Source organism: Neopelma chrysocephalum, unplaced genomic scaffold (genome assembly GCF_003984885.1).
Source record: "Neopelma chrysocephalum unplaced genomic scaffold, ASM398488v2 Primary Assembly neopelma1_86, whole genome shotgun sequence".
Taxonomy (NCBI): Eukaryota; Metazoa; Chordata; class Aves; order Passeriformes; family Pipridae; genus Neopelma; species Neopelma chrysocephalum.
In genome coordinates this window covers 2,405,528-2,423,373 of record NW_020897748.1, presented here as the reverse complement: position 1 = coordinate 2,423,373, position 17,846 = coordinate 2,405,528, and the positions used below count along the sequence as shown (strand labels likewise).

Here is a 17,846-nt window from a genome sequence, read left to right as displayed (position 1 = left end):
CCAACATTTCACTTGTACAGAAAGAAAAAAATACTTGTCTGAAGACTTAAATACATGCTGAAAACCTTCTTTCAGGGTGTTTGACAACCTGCTTTCACTTGCATCCACTGAAACATCTTTCTTTTTTTGTCTTTGAAGAACGAAAGTAGGAGATTTTCAGTTGTTTTATAGAATTCAGCAACATCATGGGAAACACATTAGGTATAAGTAGGGAACTTCTCTCAGCTCCCTCTGGTTCAGTGAAAGCTTTGCATTTTGATTATTTCTCTGGGGCTATGTTTGATTTACAGCAAAATATGAAGTTCTCTTGTGATATGACCATCTGTCTGGAGTCACAATGCAGAATTTTAGTATGCCTGTGCTAATGCATAATCCATTCTGTTGAGAATTGTCAAGCACCAAAGAATTAGTCTGTCACAATCAGATTTTTAAAGTCACTAGGATTTGAGATAAACTCAATGATTTGCTTACAAATAAGTTGGTCCTTAGAAGACGTGGTTTGATTGTGCGTTTCTCTACAAGAGACAGCTGACATTACGAACTTGAGGAAAGGATTTCTCTAACCACGTGTGGGTTTTTTTTCTATTCAATTTAGTCTGTGTAACGCTTCTAAAACCTGATAACCTACAACTATATTTGTCTTTCTGGAGTATCTCAGAACAAGTATCTCTGAAAAAAAGGAAAGTCAGCTGCTAAATTATTCCAAAGACAATCTCTCATTCAGAAGTTGTAAATTCACAATTGGAGGGTGTAAAAGTTATCCTTACCATTAGGATTAGTTTCCCATCTCAGTCTCGCCATGAATAGAATAGAGTTTGTATCATATTGAAGACTTCCAATCTGAAATTTGGTTCTGATTATATCAGAACAATGTTAATGTAATAGTGAATGTCTATGACTGTTAAGATGTCTCTAAGCAGTGATCAGCTCCATTTTATTTGAGGTGATCAATCTCTTTATTCTTTTGAAAGTTATACCCAAACTTATCAGGACTACAGCTCAGCTGGTATACCTCATGGTCCTTAGTAGCTTTCCTTACTCATTTCCTGATGGCACTTGGCTTCTCTGATATGGTGCAGCTGTAATCTGGGATCAGCCTTGCGGAAAGAGCTGCGTGTGGACGGTCTGCAATAAGCCCTCTTGGGAGCCCTAGTCCCTTGCCTGGGAGCTGCTCAGGCACTGAGCCCTGGTCCCTGCCTGAGCCGTGCTGCTGGCCTGTCTGGTTCCCTCTCTGAGCCAAAGCTGTAAGCTTGGCTTCCCGAATTGCCTCAGCTCTCCCTCATCACCATGGACCTGCTGGGGACCTGGATTCTTTGCTGACCTTAGTTACAGTTGTGCGCCCTATCCTGTTTCTCTTGGGTGCATTCTGTGGGACACAACCCTGCAGGTGGGAGCATGGTCTGCCTCACACCATCCTTTGTGCTCTGCTCCTGGCCCTGGCCAAGCTGCTGACCCTGCTTCTGCCAAGACAGTATAGAAGTAGTGCACTGTCCCAGTATAATACTTGAGTTAAAAACTTCAAATTTAATCATAGGACTAAAAATCTTGCCACAACTACCATTTTCAGCCAGGAGATGTTGCTCCTTTCCAGTCTGTAAACTATGCTTGCCAGCTGATACCTAGCAGAACTGACATTCAGAATCTGCATTTCTGTATTGATACCTCGGATTCTCTTGATTGCTCAAAAAACCCCTGTGATTTTAATACAAACTATGTGGATACCATCGTGCCCTTCAAATGACAACTGCACAAACTATTTCTGTTATTAATTTTATTTATTTGAAACTATTTTCATTTGATAGCTCTTCCGAATCTCATTAAACAGCAGATGATGGTCTCAATTTCAGCAGAGGTTACATGTATTTTAACTCTTCACTACTTCAAAGCTTTCATAAACCTTAGAGGTTATTATGATACTGAAACAATGAAGAACTCATAATTTCACCCGGATTCATGATTTTAGGCACTTAAGGTGAGGAAAATACTGTCTTAAAGAGTGGCTTTGACTCATGCAGTCAGATGCCAGATTGACCTTCTAGAAGATGTTTTTTAAAAAATATAAGTTATAGATATTGACTCATTCTAGATTTATTTTGAGTATAGAATGGAATTCCAGTAATTTTGCTAGTATTTCTGTGTGTCTGAATACTCATGGAGATAAGGCCTTTCTCCATAAAACCACTATTAAAATATGCTTCCATTTTCATGTGGAACAGGACAAATACCACTGAAATCTGACTGATTTGTTGCTTTTGTAGCATCAGGTCCTTGAGAACAGAATTGAATAATTTCTCTAATGTCTTTGCTATTGAAATGACTGGCTAGACTGTCTTTCATATGGTCAGATATGTCATTGTTTGCAATGTATTGCTATGAGCTCAAGAGTGTTTGACAATGTGTGGGGAGGAAGCTGAGAGACTGAAGGCATTCTTAGATGTTTGGTAAAGTGTGATGGCTTGTCTTGAACTTCACATATCTTTATATTTTGTAGCTTGTTTCTCTAAAGAGATTCTTCATCCTGGAGGTTATTCAATGTAGGTCGGTTGTGTGAACCAAGTCTTGGTTACTGTTATGATCAAAGTGTGAATGACAGGATTATAATCCTCTTGGATAGTGGAGTATATCTCTTCAGAGGTGAGGATGAGAAACTGTGGCACTAGATGTTTCCATGTAAAATATCTGTGAGCATTACTGCCACTCTTGCAGCGGGACAGGAAGTCCTGCTAGAAAAGTATCAGAGCACCTGGTGCTGAGCAGATAACAGACATTCTGTGATTTAGTTTCTAGTGATATCTACTATATCATTGTAAATGATATAATATTGTATACCTGAGAATACCATTAAACCCCATAACTTCTTTGAAAATACTTTAATCTTTTGCCACTGACCATAGGATGACAGAATAAATTGGGTCAGATGGGATTTATGGAGGTTACCTAGACCAATCTCCTGCTCCACACAGTTTTTAAGGACTTTGTTCAACTGAATTGTAAAACCCTTCTACGATGGAGAATCTCAAACCTCTTTGGGCAACTTATTTAAGTGATAACTGACTCTTGTGATTTTCTTTTTTTTTATGTTCAATCCAATGCGTTGATTGTTGTATTTTGTCTATTAGCTGTGCATCTTCAAGAAGATTGTCTTTGTGTTCCCTATGGCTAACCTTTAAGTAGTTAAGGAATGCAAGTAGTTCCCCTCTTCCCATACCCTTCCCTACCCCAGCCTTCTTTAGGCTGAACAATCCTATCTCCCTCAGTTTCTCCTTGTATACTGTATGTTTTATTGCCTGACTGTCTTGTTTGGCCTCTGTTGTATTCTCTCCTGTTTCTTTGTAACTCTAGGATTGGAGGGAACCTAAACCTTCTATAAGAATTACATGTTATAAAGTTACATATCATACAAGTATCTAAACAACAAAGCTATAAAATAAGTTGTCACCCTTTCTTGGTGTGTTTTCAGCAAAGCCATATGCTTAATTCCATGCCTAGATTTAGTCTCTGTATTGGCATGTGAAATTAAGGTACCAGATAAAAATCACCATTAATGATTCATAAAAAAGGAGTTTAGTTTTGACTGAAAACATTTTGAATATTTTTGTTTTCAAAAGTATTATTTAATTTACAATTTTAGGCAGCTAAAAAGACAATTCCTTCAAGGAAAATAACTAATAGGAATGTTTGTGTTTAATATTGATGAGTATTAAAAAGAAAGTATAAATATTATAGATCTGACAGCACATGCAGTGAACACTTGTGACAATTTCTGTCTCTTTGTGCTTTAGAACTCCAGGACTTTAAAGATCTGTTGAGTGGCTAACATGCAGTTATGCCGTTATACACACCCTCTATCTGTCTGTAGTAAACAAACATTTTTAATTTTGCTGAACTCTTTGCAAGTGCAAAGTGTTGATGAATGCTAATTATTTGCCATACTGGGGTCCAAGGAATGTAGAGCAAAATGCTGCATCCTTTTGATAAGATGACCCACCTGTTTTATTAAGGTAATTCTGATATGAATCCCAACATTTTTTTTGTATAAATATTTTTTTATATATGAGATTGTCTCCATTTCACCCATGAAAAGATTATGAAAATTATTAAAATTATTTATTTTTCACTAGATCTACTTCACCATTGGGGAAAATCAGAAAGATATATATTAATTCCTTTGCTATTTATTTGTTTATTTTACTAATAAATACTACTGCTTGCTTTCGAAATGAAAGTGACTCTTTCCTTCTTTGTGTTTTTTTTTTTCTTTTTTTTTTTCTGTCCTTTCTTTCTTGCTTTCGTGGATGTGAACTCCAGGAGGACAAAGTGGTTAGAGCCTTTTTTCTGTTTACAGTTCTTTTCTTTTATGGTAGACATTTCCTGGCCTATATTTGCTTTCATTTACACAGGTGTAATTCTTACTGAAGGCAAGGGGAATTACTGTCATTAAAATGAAAGCAATGTGTGGCATTAAAGGCTTATCTGTTTTTCAAATAGCTTACTAATAATCTGTGAGTCGTTGTGAACAGTATGCATGATATTCCTCTCTGTTTGCAGCTTCTGTGAGCATGCCTCTACTTTTCCTTTGCTTTTGCAATATGATATGTGCACAGTTTAAAAAAATTAAATGAACATTTGTGTTGTAGATGTTTTTGTGATAAAATTAATTTGTATTTTTGTAGAAGTGGCATAAAGTAATCATAATAATTTTTGCACTCTGTATCATTGATTTGTATGCACTCAACATTTTAGCTTGTAATATTTTGACATGGTAGTTCAGTTCTGATTTTCAATGACAATGCAATTATATACCAGTAAATATTAAGAAAATATGTTTCTTCTAAACATTTAGGAATATGCCAGTAACACCGGTTATCCACTGACATAAATTATTTTCTAAACTGGTTTGTAGGCTTTCCTAAAATGTAGTGCACATATTGTGTTGAGCATAACTTGAAATAATGTTAGATGTTATGCATGTCACTGACATTCTGTTTATCTTGATAATATTACACCTACAGTAAATATTTTAATCTGATTTTATTTTAGCAATGTTTATAAAAAGGTAGTATAAATCTAAATTTGAGAATAAACCTGGATATGTTTCAATATTTTACTAAATTAAGTCTGATTTTTTTAAAATAACAGAATTGAGAAAACTACATAAGCTAGTGTAAATCTGTTCTTCCATGAATATCTCTACTGTATTCTAAAAAATTGAAATTGCAAAAGCAACTTGTCCCATAGTGTTTGGCAAATAAGTTCCTGTATTAGATGAAGTAAAGGAATTCTGTAGCGTTCAAATGCATAAATGTATATAGAGAAAGCCTTTTGCTATAATAAATGTAATTTTTTCTTGCTGATAGCAGTGTCAAGGCTCACATTTAACTTGCACGTGTGGTTCAGAAATACTTTGCTTCACACAGAAGTTGTAAGCCACTTGCTGTTGTTACCATTTAGGATGTATCCTTGGTAGTGGGCAAGTGGCACTTGAGGTGGGCCACATATGGCCCAGTATGTTAGAGGGTTACATAGTTTTCTTTTGGGCTGGGCCATCAGAGTTTTTCACAATTAAAAGGCTGTGAAGCAGTGAAGTAACACCAGTTTGTAGAATACAGAGGTAGCTGTAGAGTACAAAAAGAAGATGAATAAAAGGAACAATTTTCTCCTTGAAGAATTTACCCTTTCAGTATAATCTGGAAGTAATTGATGTATACCAACAGTATTCCCCCAGTCAATCCAACAACTGATGTCTGTGTGGTACTCATCTATATTGGAGCAGTGTCAAATCCTTAATTCACCTGGAAAATAATAAATTAAAAAAAAAAGTGTGAAGGTCACAGTAATAAGGTTATATCAAGTTTTAACATGTACATATGTTAAGGAGGAATTTCCCTACCTAATCGACTAGTTAGGTTTTTTCCGTAAATAATGACAGTGGCTCAAGTTGCTTTACGTAATGTCTGTTTCTGCTGATTTTGAATTAGATGTTTTAGAAGTTATGAAGGCAGAAAAAACAATAAGTATTTTAGGTAAACTTTTTCTCAACTACAAATATTGTGAAGAAGGGATAGTAGTGGTATTATTCTTGATATTTTAGTGCTAACTGTAAGGTTAAAAGCCCTGGTGTATTGAATGCAGATGCCATCAAAACAGGTACTTCAATATAAACAGTATTTTTTTAATTTGGTGGGATATAGCATTTACCCTTAGATTAACTCACCTAGACAGTCCTTAATATTACTGTTTATCCTTCATTTGCCGGTGTTAGTGTAGAAGGTGTGAATTCCAGTGTTTCTTAAGGGACCTATTACATATTTTGTAGCCATAGAACAGCGAGTTCAATAGAAAATGCTCCTGGATAAAGCTATGGATGTTTTGGTGACTGTTGGTAGTTAAAAAAGATGGATTTGGAAAATGAGATGTATTCAAAGAATCAGTTCTGTGAAGAGTTAGAGAAACATACTTTTGTGTGTTCCTTGTAGAAATCTTGCTACATCTTTTGATAAAGATTAAGATTGTAGGAAAAAGCTGGGACTGCACATGTGTTGAATGATTGGGACTGTTGTACAGTAGTCTACTGGTGCTATTTATAGTGGTGGGGAATGGAGTTAGAACATGAATCCTGACTGTGTTATGTGTTGTAGCTGTACTGTTAAACATGCACAGAAGGGAATTTATATTACATGTTGATATGGTTTGAAGCTGGCTCCCTGCCAAGTCTCCAAACCTTACCACCAGAAGTCCCCCCCCCCCCAACAAAAAAAAACCTCAGGGAGAAGAGGGAGAAAAAAAACTAAGAAAAAAACGAAAACGAGAGAGAGGACAACCAAACTGATATATATAAATATATTTACACTTATATACAATTTCACAAGGGAAAGGGAAAGGGGAAGGGGAAAAGGAACAAAACTAAAATAAAATATATATATATATATATATATATATCCCAATCAGTAGCCCGAGATCTAGTAACTAAAGAACAAAAGAGTTAGCAAAGAAGATATCTCACTACTCTCCTGGGACAACCGAGAGTCGCTCCGGAACGATCGCCGGCAACCTCTGTCTCCCAAGGTCGGCAAGGCCTAGCCAGGCCTCGCTCCCCAACACGGCAGACTCAACAGCAGGGAACCTGCACCTCCAAGCCGCCGGAAGGAAAGAGAGCGAAGGCCTCTCCTCCTCTCTTCTTATAGTCTGGCTTACGTAAAAATCGTAGGGAATACTGGGTAAATCTGGACCCTTCCTTGGTTACAAACTGGTCACCAAGGAAGGCCTAGCCCAAACCACCACACATGTCCTTCTACTACACTATATTCTGGAGTGCTGCATCCAGCTCTGGGGTCCTCAGCACAAGAAGGATGTGGACCTGTTGAAGCATGTCCTGAGGAGAGCCACCAAGATGATCAGAGAACTGGAGCAAGTATCTTATGAGGAAAGGCTAACAGAGTTGGAGCTGTTCAGCCTGGAGAAGAGAAGATTCTAGGGAGACCTTAGAGCAACCTTCCAGTACCTAAAGGGGGCCTATAAGAAAGATAGGACAAACATTTTAGCAGGGCCTGCTGCAATAGGACAAGGAATAATGGTTTTCAACTGAACGAGGGTTGATTTATATTGCATATAAGAGAGAAGGTTTTTGCAATGAGGGAGGTAAAACACCAGAACAGGTTGCCCAGAGAGGTGATGGGATGGGGCTCTGAGCAACATGATCTAGTTGAAGATGTCCCTCCCCATGGCAGGGGATTGGACTAGATGAGTTTTAAAGGTCCATTCCAACCCAAACCATTCTGTGATTCTTTGACACTAATACCACTTCAGGGTATACAGCTCACGGTGCCTTTTCCCACACAGAACATGGTAATGACTCATGAATATCTCACACCTTCATTAGTCAGGTATCGCAGTATATAAATAAGTACTTTTGCAAAATGGAGACCCCCAATGTGCCAGAAAGGAATAATTTATGTTAAGATTAAAAGAGTAAGATCGTCTCTGAGACGGAAACAGTTGATTTTTTTTTTTAATTGAAAAATAATGTGAATTGTTTCCATCTTCTGGAATTTTTTTTCTTTCAGAAACAAAAGTACATTTTAAAGCATTTTCTGCATTTCTCTTACTATTATTCAGTAAAAATGTGCCTGTGAGGTAGAGGTTTCTTTGAGAAACCAGAGTCAATTAAGGATGATAGAAACTAAGATGATTTCAAAAAATGAAGATACACAGGATCGTCTTCCTTTTACTTAGATTTTGACATTTAAATAAATAATCAAATGACTTTATTAAAATGAGCAACACGATTAACTAGAGTAGTGAAATTGTATGAACATATAATTGAAAATCATGGAAGGTGTGATTAGACAGATGAGGAACTAGGAAGTGTGATATAGTTTTTGCAAAAATATATCTTCATTGCAAATAGTAGGAAATAAAAAAGTAGTAGAATATTTTAATTTTGACTGAATTTTATCCCAAATTTAAATGAGATTTAAATGAAATTATACACTTTGTACCTTTGCTTGGAGGCCATGACTTTAAAGTAACCACTGATATTCTTGAGAAAACACATAAATAAGCAACCTAGGAAGTTTTTGAAACAGCTGAGGGGAGAGAACCTGGTTCCTTCACTTGCCAGTCATTATCTTTATTGTTCAAACTGATAAAGTTCCTGTACAGTTTTCTTATAGGCATCTGATATTTAGATACACCATTTCATGTTTTTTAATTGTTTGTTTTCAAGTGACAAGTTCTGAAATGACATGAATTCAGCAGTGGCCTGGCCTTCAGAAGTTCTGATACTTTCTATGTTCTTTTATCTCTTTTAGTGGATTCAGGAACTTGTTTTTAGTTAATCTGCTTTAAACTGCTACAGGTCAAAGCCTTCACCAGAATGGTTTATAATTCTATAAAGGATAAACCTGAGGAGCAATGCTAGGGAACTTCTTTTTTGTTCTGCCTTTATTTCCTGTGCAAGTAAATAAAATATTTGACACTTTCCTTGAAGTAAGTATTCTACCTTTCTAGTGTTATGCATTTTGAAATACTTTAGACAAAGACAAATAGCTTTTTAAAATACAATTCTCCAATCTTCACCAATTCTAAGAACTTCCATAATATTTTGTTTTAATAAAGCCATCTCAAAAACTCCTTTAAGCAAATTCAAAATTGAATGTCCTTACCGAATATCTTTCTAGGTTAATTTCCCTGATAACTTGACTGACTTTGGAATTTTATTTGAATTTTAATCATTGAATCAAAGTTTAATAATTTTGGATATTCCATGACGGAGTTCAGAAAATGGCAGTTGTTTTCAGCAAATTGTCTCATAAAACAATTTTGTATAAAATTACAGTAGAAGAGATAAAAAGCAATTATCATTTTTCACCATCCTTTTATCTTACTGCAGTTAAAACTTCCTATTCCTCATTTTTCCTTCACTATGTTCCAAAGTAATCAATATTATTATTCCAGTCAGGAGACACCTAGGTGTTGATGATAACGTTTCTGTCATTTTTGTGGAAAATTCACTGTTAAAAAAGAGAGAAATTTTTTCTGATTTTACTTTCGTCATTCTGAACAGGTCCTGGGCCCTACCAAGAGCCTTATTGTTTCTAAGCCATCTGTGTGGTAGGTCTGTACCTCCACAGTGTCTGACAGCTTTCTCACCTGAATTTTAACAAATGTGACAAGGATTTGTAGAAGCCATAGGTTACTTCTCCTACCCCTGCCTTCTTACTACTGGAAAATGTCTCTAAACTCTTACTCTCTTCTTGAAACTTGACTCAAGCTGATTTTGTGTCTTATGAAGAAACACAGTCTGAGTCTCATCAAGATTTTCATGGGCTGTACATGCTCTAAAGGATATGTGTTTTTTATTTAATGAAGAAATGTGTTAATTTCCATATCACTAAAATTTGGAAAAAAACCTTTTTTATAAAAAGACTCACAAAAACAATAGAATATTTCCTATACTTAGAATACCTCTGACAAAAGCTTCCTGTACCAGCTATTATACAGGATCGTTTTCTGAGATATCTCTTCGCTGAGGGAAGCTTAATGATTTTCCTCAGCTCTTGAGTATTGTCTTTCAGATTGGGATCTCTAAAAGTCATGTGGAGAGTTGGCAACTTAGACCTTCCTGTTTTGGGCCACTTGTCCGAGTCTGTTCTCTGATCCTATTTCTCATGTATCCATTTGTCTAAGCTGCTCTCCATAAGTGTTCAAACCTCACTCTTATTTCCTTCATCACTAACAGAATGCACCCCCATTTGCAGAAAGTGAAATATCTTGGTTGGAATTGGATTGCCAAACATATTTAAATACTAAGTTTCTTCTTTTCTCCTGTCAAAATTACCCTATAATCAAATCACATCCTCTACTCAAAAATGTGTCGCCTAGCTTTATTTTCAGTATTTTCAAGACTGTCATGATGCAACGTAATAGAAAGTAGTCAATATTTATAGGTCTTTAAATCTGTAAATAGCAGATTTTAACTTACCTAAAACCCTGATGAAGACCATACACAGTGATGGTTAAATTAGCATACAAATGTTTTCCCTAGATTGACCTCACGTGATGTTAACTTTTATGGCCTTGCTCTCATACTAAGATAAGTTTGTGTTGGCCATCACAGTCAGAGAACAGGGAGATTGCACTACATTGTAGTCCAACTTCATATTAACTTCTGTGAGATGTTGGAGATGTTGGAAGACATAGGGAAGGAATGAGAATTCATCTTTCTTTTTTTTTCTTTTCTTCACCACAATGCCCGTTGGCCCATTTTCTCATGCACAGATCCATAACTTACTCTCCACAGTGTTCAAGCAAAGGGGAATGTGGTCCTAGGAACTGCCAATTTCCTTTTCCAGCTTCTCTTTGAAAGTTGATTGCAAAATAAAAATAAAACAACTTTGTGATATGATGTAGCTTCAGAATGGTCTTAGCTAGTTAAATCTAATGACTACATGGGGGTTTTGCTTTTGATGACTACATGGGGACTTTACTTTTGTTAGCTATGCGCCATGCTTGAAGAACGCACTCAGATACGTTTCTTTGTTAAGAAAGAACAGAAAACTGACTATAAGAGTGAGTCTGAAAACGTTTTTACAATCATATATGTACTTCTGTATTAGATGAGCAAGGGTTTAAATGCCCGAAAGCTTGTATTGTATTTTTCATCCATAACAGTCGGTGTAAAAGGCACTAGTTCCTCCTATAAACCTTGTCCTTTACCTGTACACTATGGTGTTGCAATTTTACAGTGCAGAAATTTTAATTTTGAATTGTACAAAATAGATTAATTTTCCATTGAACTTGTTCTTCAAGCTATCCTAAAATAATCTCATCTTAAAATGTGTATGAAAACAGTGTAATAACTACACAAATTATATCACATCAATAAACTTTCCCTTTTGTTCAAATTAATAGAGCAATAGCAATTGCAAATAGCAATTCTGGAACCAGAAGATGAAACAGTTCTTGAGCAGTAAGTTATATTTGCCACCTGTTGCAATATTCAGAAACATATCAAGTGCTATTGAATTCCAGGTGTAGACCTTTATCAAAGGTAGCTAAGCAAATTCCTTATTTCAGTCCCAGGTGTGTAACAGCACACCTAGGACTCTTTGGACACAGTTAGACATTATGGCACAGCAGGGGATGGTATAAATGTTTAATTATCTAGATTGAGCTTCAGTGGCTGGAAACCAGTGCCTATATATATAAATAATGAAGACATTGCTAGTAATAGAGTAAAGTGGCAAACCTCCCAAAGCGTTTTTTTTTCCTCAACTGTTTACTTAGAGCTTTATTTAGCTGTGTCTTCAAGGAACAGTTTAGTGATAGATTGAGGAATTAAATGAAAAAGACCTAGCATCTGGGTTAATATCTGTTTGCTGTTTAGATCTGCTATGTGAAAAAAGGAATTTGTATGGCCAGCTTCTATTGATATCTGAAATATTGTATGCACAGACAAGACAGTTATTCAGCATAGTAAGAGTGAATTTGCAGCAGATGTTGAACGTCAGTTCATTCATGGAGAAATTTAAATAAATGTGAAAAATCCTATGTTTAAACAAGATGTCACCTATGAAGTCTAAGTAGGTTATTTGAAAATTAAAACTTCCTTGATTTGAATTATTATAAAGATGCCTTCATTCAGCATCAAGAAGATCTACGGAAAAGCCTGGATTTCAGGTAGTTAATTCAATTTTAGTCAATTCGTGTATGTTAATGTTTGTGACATTTTGAGAATTAGTTTCATGTAGTTCACAAGCCCTTTTTAGGGCTGTAAGTAATAAAATACTGATGCTTTGTAAATCAAATACATAAATAATTTAACAGGACTTCTGTTTTATTTTGGGGATAATATGCTTTCACAAAATAAATCCCTACAGTGTTTTAATACTGATAGGATCATAGATGTACCTTTATTAATTGAAGTTGAAATCTGAGTCATTTAGTTTACTATGTATACATGTACCTCCCATTTATCTTTAAATGTTTAAACTTGGTCAGTGTTAATCACTAATGTTCATTTAACCTGTTCATCTTTCAGTTTCAGTGTAATTGCTACATAACTTCAGAGTCATGACCTGTTTAATTAAGGTGTTCTTGCTCTCAGATACTTGGTCATGTGATTATGAAAGATGATATTGCTGTTAACGATTTGGATTTCTTGCAGTTCTAGGTAGGCAATATATGGTATCTTTCTAAGAGATTAGAATAGTTTTATCTCTACACTGAAGATAGGGTTCAAATGCCTATTTCTCCCAATGTGTACAATTCTCTAGTGTCTCTTTGCATTCAGTATTAGCTAATTTTTAGATTAAAACACCATGATGATTATATATTTTTTAACAAATTGTTTTTTCTCGGTACATGTGAAGCAAATTCCTCTTAATTCACTTCAAATTATTTTTTAGTTTTATCTAATCCTTGTTTGGCTTCTTTTTGTCATCATTGTGAGTGGCCAAAACTTTCACTATAGTGGATATCTGGCCTCAGTAATTTTGGAGGAGCATAATTGCTTACATTGTTCTTAACATTGCTGTGTAGCAAAAAGTGAACATTGGTTCAAAATTTAGCCTATAGATTCGGGCAACAATCTCAAGTGCTCATTAAAAATGTCAAAAATATCTTCTATTCAAGATAAAATGCTTTATTATTATGGACCATGGTGCAAAGAGATTTTTTTGGCATAATCTATGCTTCCAGAGTCCTTCTAGATTAATATTGTTTTTGTTTTATAGCTTATTCATGTATTTATCTTAATTATTTATAAAAGATTTTGAAATAAAATAGCTGTGATGCTAGAACATTAGAGTTCTGTAATTTTATTGTACCAAAGCAATAAAATGCTATAGATATATTCAGTATTATGAACAGGATTCTGATACTTCTATTGTAGTTGTGTTATTTAATAATATTTTCTCCTCATGTTTAGTAGAACACTACCAGCAAAGATTATCTGGGTATTACATAAGGAAAACCTTGTGTAAATGAAGGATGTTTTTAGTGATTTTTAGAGAGATATACTTTTATTTACTGGTTACCATTCAGATCAGCATGAGGTTCTGTTAATTGAAGCCTCCTATGGAGTACAGGGGACATGCTGAACAAAGGCTGTGAACTAACTGGCTCCTTTAATAATGAAGAACAGGCTTTAATCAGAAATTATCTCCTGCAATATATTTTAAATCAGTCACTGTTTCAGGTATTTTGATACCTTTGTCAGAAATGCTTCTAAATAAATAAATAAAGAAAGAATCTAACTAGAGAAGTATGCATTTGATTTCAAAGCATACAGTGTCTAACCAACTCATAATAAGAGCACCATAAATCTGAATGTACTCTGCAGTGATGAAATTAGTAAGCATAGGAAACACAACACTAATTCTTTCAAACATGTGGAGACACGACAGGTCCAAACCCGCTTCCCCAGTGTGCTGTCTTGTTCCTGCTGCTGTGATAATGCTCTCAGTCAGTGAGCTGCTGTGTTGATTTACTTTTCTCAAGGCTGTAATAAGCCTGGAAAAGTTTTCTTCACGTCTGTTGATGTGGAAAAACAGATGGATGACCTGCACATATTGTAAATGTGTAATTTACATTGTAGATACAGGTGCACGCTCTTGCCTGTTCTCTCGAGTGAGCAGCAGTTCTCACAGCTGAAGCTGAATTGAAAAGTGTGTCTCTAGGCCAGAAGAAGAAGTGTTCTATGTAAATCTGTGAGTTTCCTCTTACGGACGTCCCCCAAACTAGTATTTCTCACCTCATTAAGAGCAATCCTGTTTAGTGGTTGTTTACGGAAATGCCAGAACACTTCAAAGGTTTTATTACAGCTTTCTGAAACCCTTTGCTGTTAGTGCGTTTTAGTGGTGTTGCTAACCCGGAACACAGGAAAGCCCACTAGAGGGGGTCAGAAATGGTTTATGATCTTGCCAAGTCAGTATTTCAAATTATTTTCGTTACTACTTTTTGTCCAACTCTAGGAAAGTGTAATATAATGCCATGACCTTTATGGCATGTTCTAATCTGCATGCCATATAGTTGTCATAGGTAAGGGTTTGTTCATGCTCCAAATCCACATAATAAGCTGCCTGCTGTGTAAGGCAATTATTTGAGGGAGAGCATGCCACCAGTTACAAGCTTACATTTAACATCTAGGGAAAAAAGGGATGGCTTTATCAGGGAGAAACAATCCATCTTCACTTTCCATGAAGTTAAATGTGGGTTATGTCTGGTCCAGAACTGGGAATTAAAACATATATAACTTTACTTTCTGGGAAGAATATAAATTCTTTCATAAAGAAACCATCATGTCAGGATTTAATCTCAACTTTTTAACCCCTTTTCTTTTTGAAGCCCCAGACATTTAACCTAGCCCATTTATAAAGGCTGCATGCGGTGTCTTACAGAGCTGACTTGCTTCCCTAAACATTGTCTGTATTGTATACATTGAAAAAATGAAGGCATAAGCGGAAGCCATGGAGATGACAATAGTAAGATTCAGTGGCTATCAAGGAAAACTAATAAGAGCTTCCAGGGGTGAGTTGGAACGTAATAACTGCACAGCCTATTTAAAAAGAATTTCTAACAAGCCACATGCTCTTCATTAGGCAAACTCCATGTCCTTTCTAAGGCACAAACATAGTTTCCAGTACGTACTTCTAGAAAGTCTTTTATTCTGATGAGAGCTTCAAATATTGATGCCAAGTTTTTCAGGACAAAATTGTGTTTATAATTCAGTAGTATTCTTTGAAAAGTCCACTAGTTAGTTGTTATCTGCAAACTGAAATTATAGTGTGGGCACTTTTTGAAGAGAGATTCAGTTATTGATGTTTCTCAAGACAGTCCATGCTTTGTTTGCTGTTCTTACTTCATCTGGATTAACATATTAAGAATTTGGAAGGAAGTGAAGGACTTACTAAGGTATGAGTGCTTTGTACTGTCAATTCACATCCAAAAAATATATATGTAAAGAGCTTTACCACATTATATTTCTCTTTCCCTGCAACAAAGAATGATGCAAAAGAATGATAAAACAGCAAGTGGTTGTTAAATTGTAGATACAATTATCTCAGTGAATGGGAAATATAACTAATTTTAGAGAAGGCAGTAATCCTTACTAATAACGCTTTCAAAGCCTGCTAATTTAAACTAGCAGAGAAGGGGAAGCATTCACCTAGTAGCAGAAGGACTTTGCATATGTGGAATCTGTAGATATTTTAAAGTAAGTAGTAATTATGGAAGTACAGAAAAGTAGAAATGTAGGCAGCTAACCAGATGGGCTTCCTAACAAAGGGGTTTATTTGATACTGGATTTATAAAAAAACCCCAACAACAAAAGCCCCTTTATTTCATTGTGCATAACTTCCTTTTTTCTTTTGTTAAATGTGATTGTTCTCTTCAGCGTATTGATAAGTAATATATACCTGACCTCTGTTAGGTGTCACTAAATCTGCTATTCTTCTACCCTTAGTCTCCTATTCTTTTTTTTTTTAATTTGTTGAACAGACACACTGACGTACATATAGAATATTTTTTTATTCTTAGATTTTCTTACTGTTCTGTCAGGGTTAACTGTGGCTGCAGCTCGTGCAGGCCTAATGTGTAGCTGTTGTAGTATGCAAGGCAGTGTAGGTTTCCTGGCTGGATAGCACAGCATTACGAGCCAGTGGGAAGGAAGTGTCCCACTGTACACTGTGCTGCTGTGGCCTCACCTCGAAGGCTCTGTGAGTTGTGGGCACCACAACGTACAAAGGACATCAAACTGTTAGAGTGAGTCCAGAGGAGGGAGAACAGAAGTGAAGACAGCTCTCAAGGGCAAGACTTATGAGAAGTGGCTGAGGTCACTTGCCTTGTCCCAGTTGGAGAAGAGAAGGCAGAGGGATGATTTCATTGCAGTCTATAACTTCCTCATGGGGGCAGGGGGTTGGGATGGAGAGCTTCAGGTTGGATATTAGGAAAAGGTTCTTCCCCCGGAGAGTTGTTAGCCAGTGGAACAGATTCCCCAGGGAAGTGGTCATGGCACCACAACTGTTCCAGGAGCATCTGGATGATTCTCATAGTCATATGGTATAGTTTCAACCAGTCCTACAAAGAGCAGGGAGTTGGACTTGATGCTCCTTATTGATCCTTTCCAACTTGAAATAGTCTGTGATTCTGTATGTATTATATTTTGTCTGATCTTTGCAGCTTGCACTGAGAGCTGTGCTGCTGTGACTGCATTGTTGGAGTCTAGGCAGCAAGTTCATGTGAAGAATGTTTATGTGGGATTCAATAAGCAGTAACTGCATGATAAGCATCTCAATTTTTCTATTATTCTGTTACATTTCATTAGAGTTGGATCTTCATTTTTCTCAGACAATTTCAGTAATGAATGATGACACAGATGATGTAAACGGTGTAATACTGTTGATTTCAATTTAATGCCATCTGCATACAGACCCCAGGCTTACTGTGGTCCTGTCACATTTTCTCCCTTTTTGGTCTCTTGTTGTTGTTAATATTATGTCTTATATTTCTAAATAGCCTGTGAACACTTAGTGCCATTCATCTTCAGACAGTTTACAAGTGTTAACTAATGAATGTGCTCAGAACCTCCAAGCTGTAGATCATTTGTTAGTTTTATTAGCTGTTCCCTTAATGAAGCTATGACATTAGTACAGATTTTTAAACACGGAGGCCTAGATATTGAGACTTTCAGGTGACAAAAGTCTCAAAATGGAATCATTGTAAGATATTTGAATATTATTTAACAATGCCTTTGAGAGTAAAAGTCTTGATAAAATAAAACAACTTGGAAATGTCATTTGGAGGATTTCTTCTATCTTCCAAATTATTAAAATACCTAAAAAAAAAATTGGAATAATATTTTATTAAAAAACCTTAATTTTTTCAGATATCCTCAATTTGTAGTAGAAACTGTTAACATCAATCACTTTTCTAGAAAGCTTTTGAAAATTAGTAATTCTAATTTCTATTTGTTTTACCTTACTCCAGACATAACTGCTTATTTGTATTTTTTGCCAAAAATATAACTGCCTTTCCTCCATCACAAATTTCTAATCCATCAGTAAAGCTGCTCTAACAACAGTCTTTACAGAGAGAATTATTTTTTTAGGAACTAGGAGAACAAATAGGCAAAACCAGTTGGAATGATGAGTTCAAGGAACTCATTTTTGTGCAGAGATGGCTAAGAATTAGAGTGTAAAAGTTAACTCTAACTTCTTTTTTAGAAGCTTAACTGATGCTAAACAACATAGACATTACTGGTTAAACTGAAACAATGAGGACTAATTTAATAAAGAAATGGAGGGGAAAGCTGTAAGCAACTTCCTAGCTGAGTTACTCAAGCATTA

The 17,846-nt window shown here is 35.7% G+C and overlaps 1 protein-coding gene across 38 annotated transcripts in view; it reads left to right on the top strand.

Annotated features, from left to right (window-relative positions):
* RIMS2 (regulating synaptic membrane exocytosis 2) overlaps window positions 1-17,846 on the top strand; it is a 457,577-nt gene that overhangs the window by 92,051 nt on the left and 347,680 nt on the right. For 29 of the 38 annotated variants that reach the window (XM_027692407.1, XM_027692403.1, XM_027692405.1 and 26 more), the window contains one exon: window positions 4,309-4,320. The exons of the other annotated variants lie outside the window; for them this stretch is intronic. In XM_027692407.1, coding sequence (XP_027548208.1) covers window positions 4,309-4,320 — 12 coding nt within the window. The remainder of the gene's footprint in view (window positions 1-4,308; window positions 4,321-17,846) is intronic. 38 annotated transcript variants of the gene reach the window in all.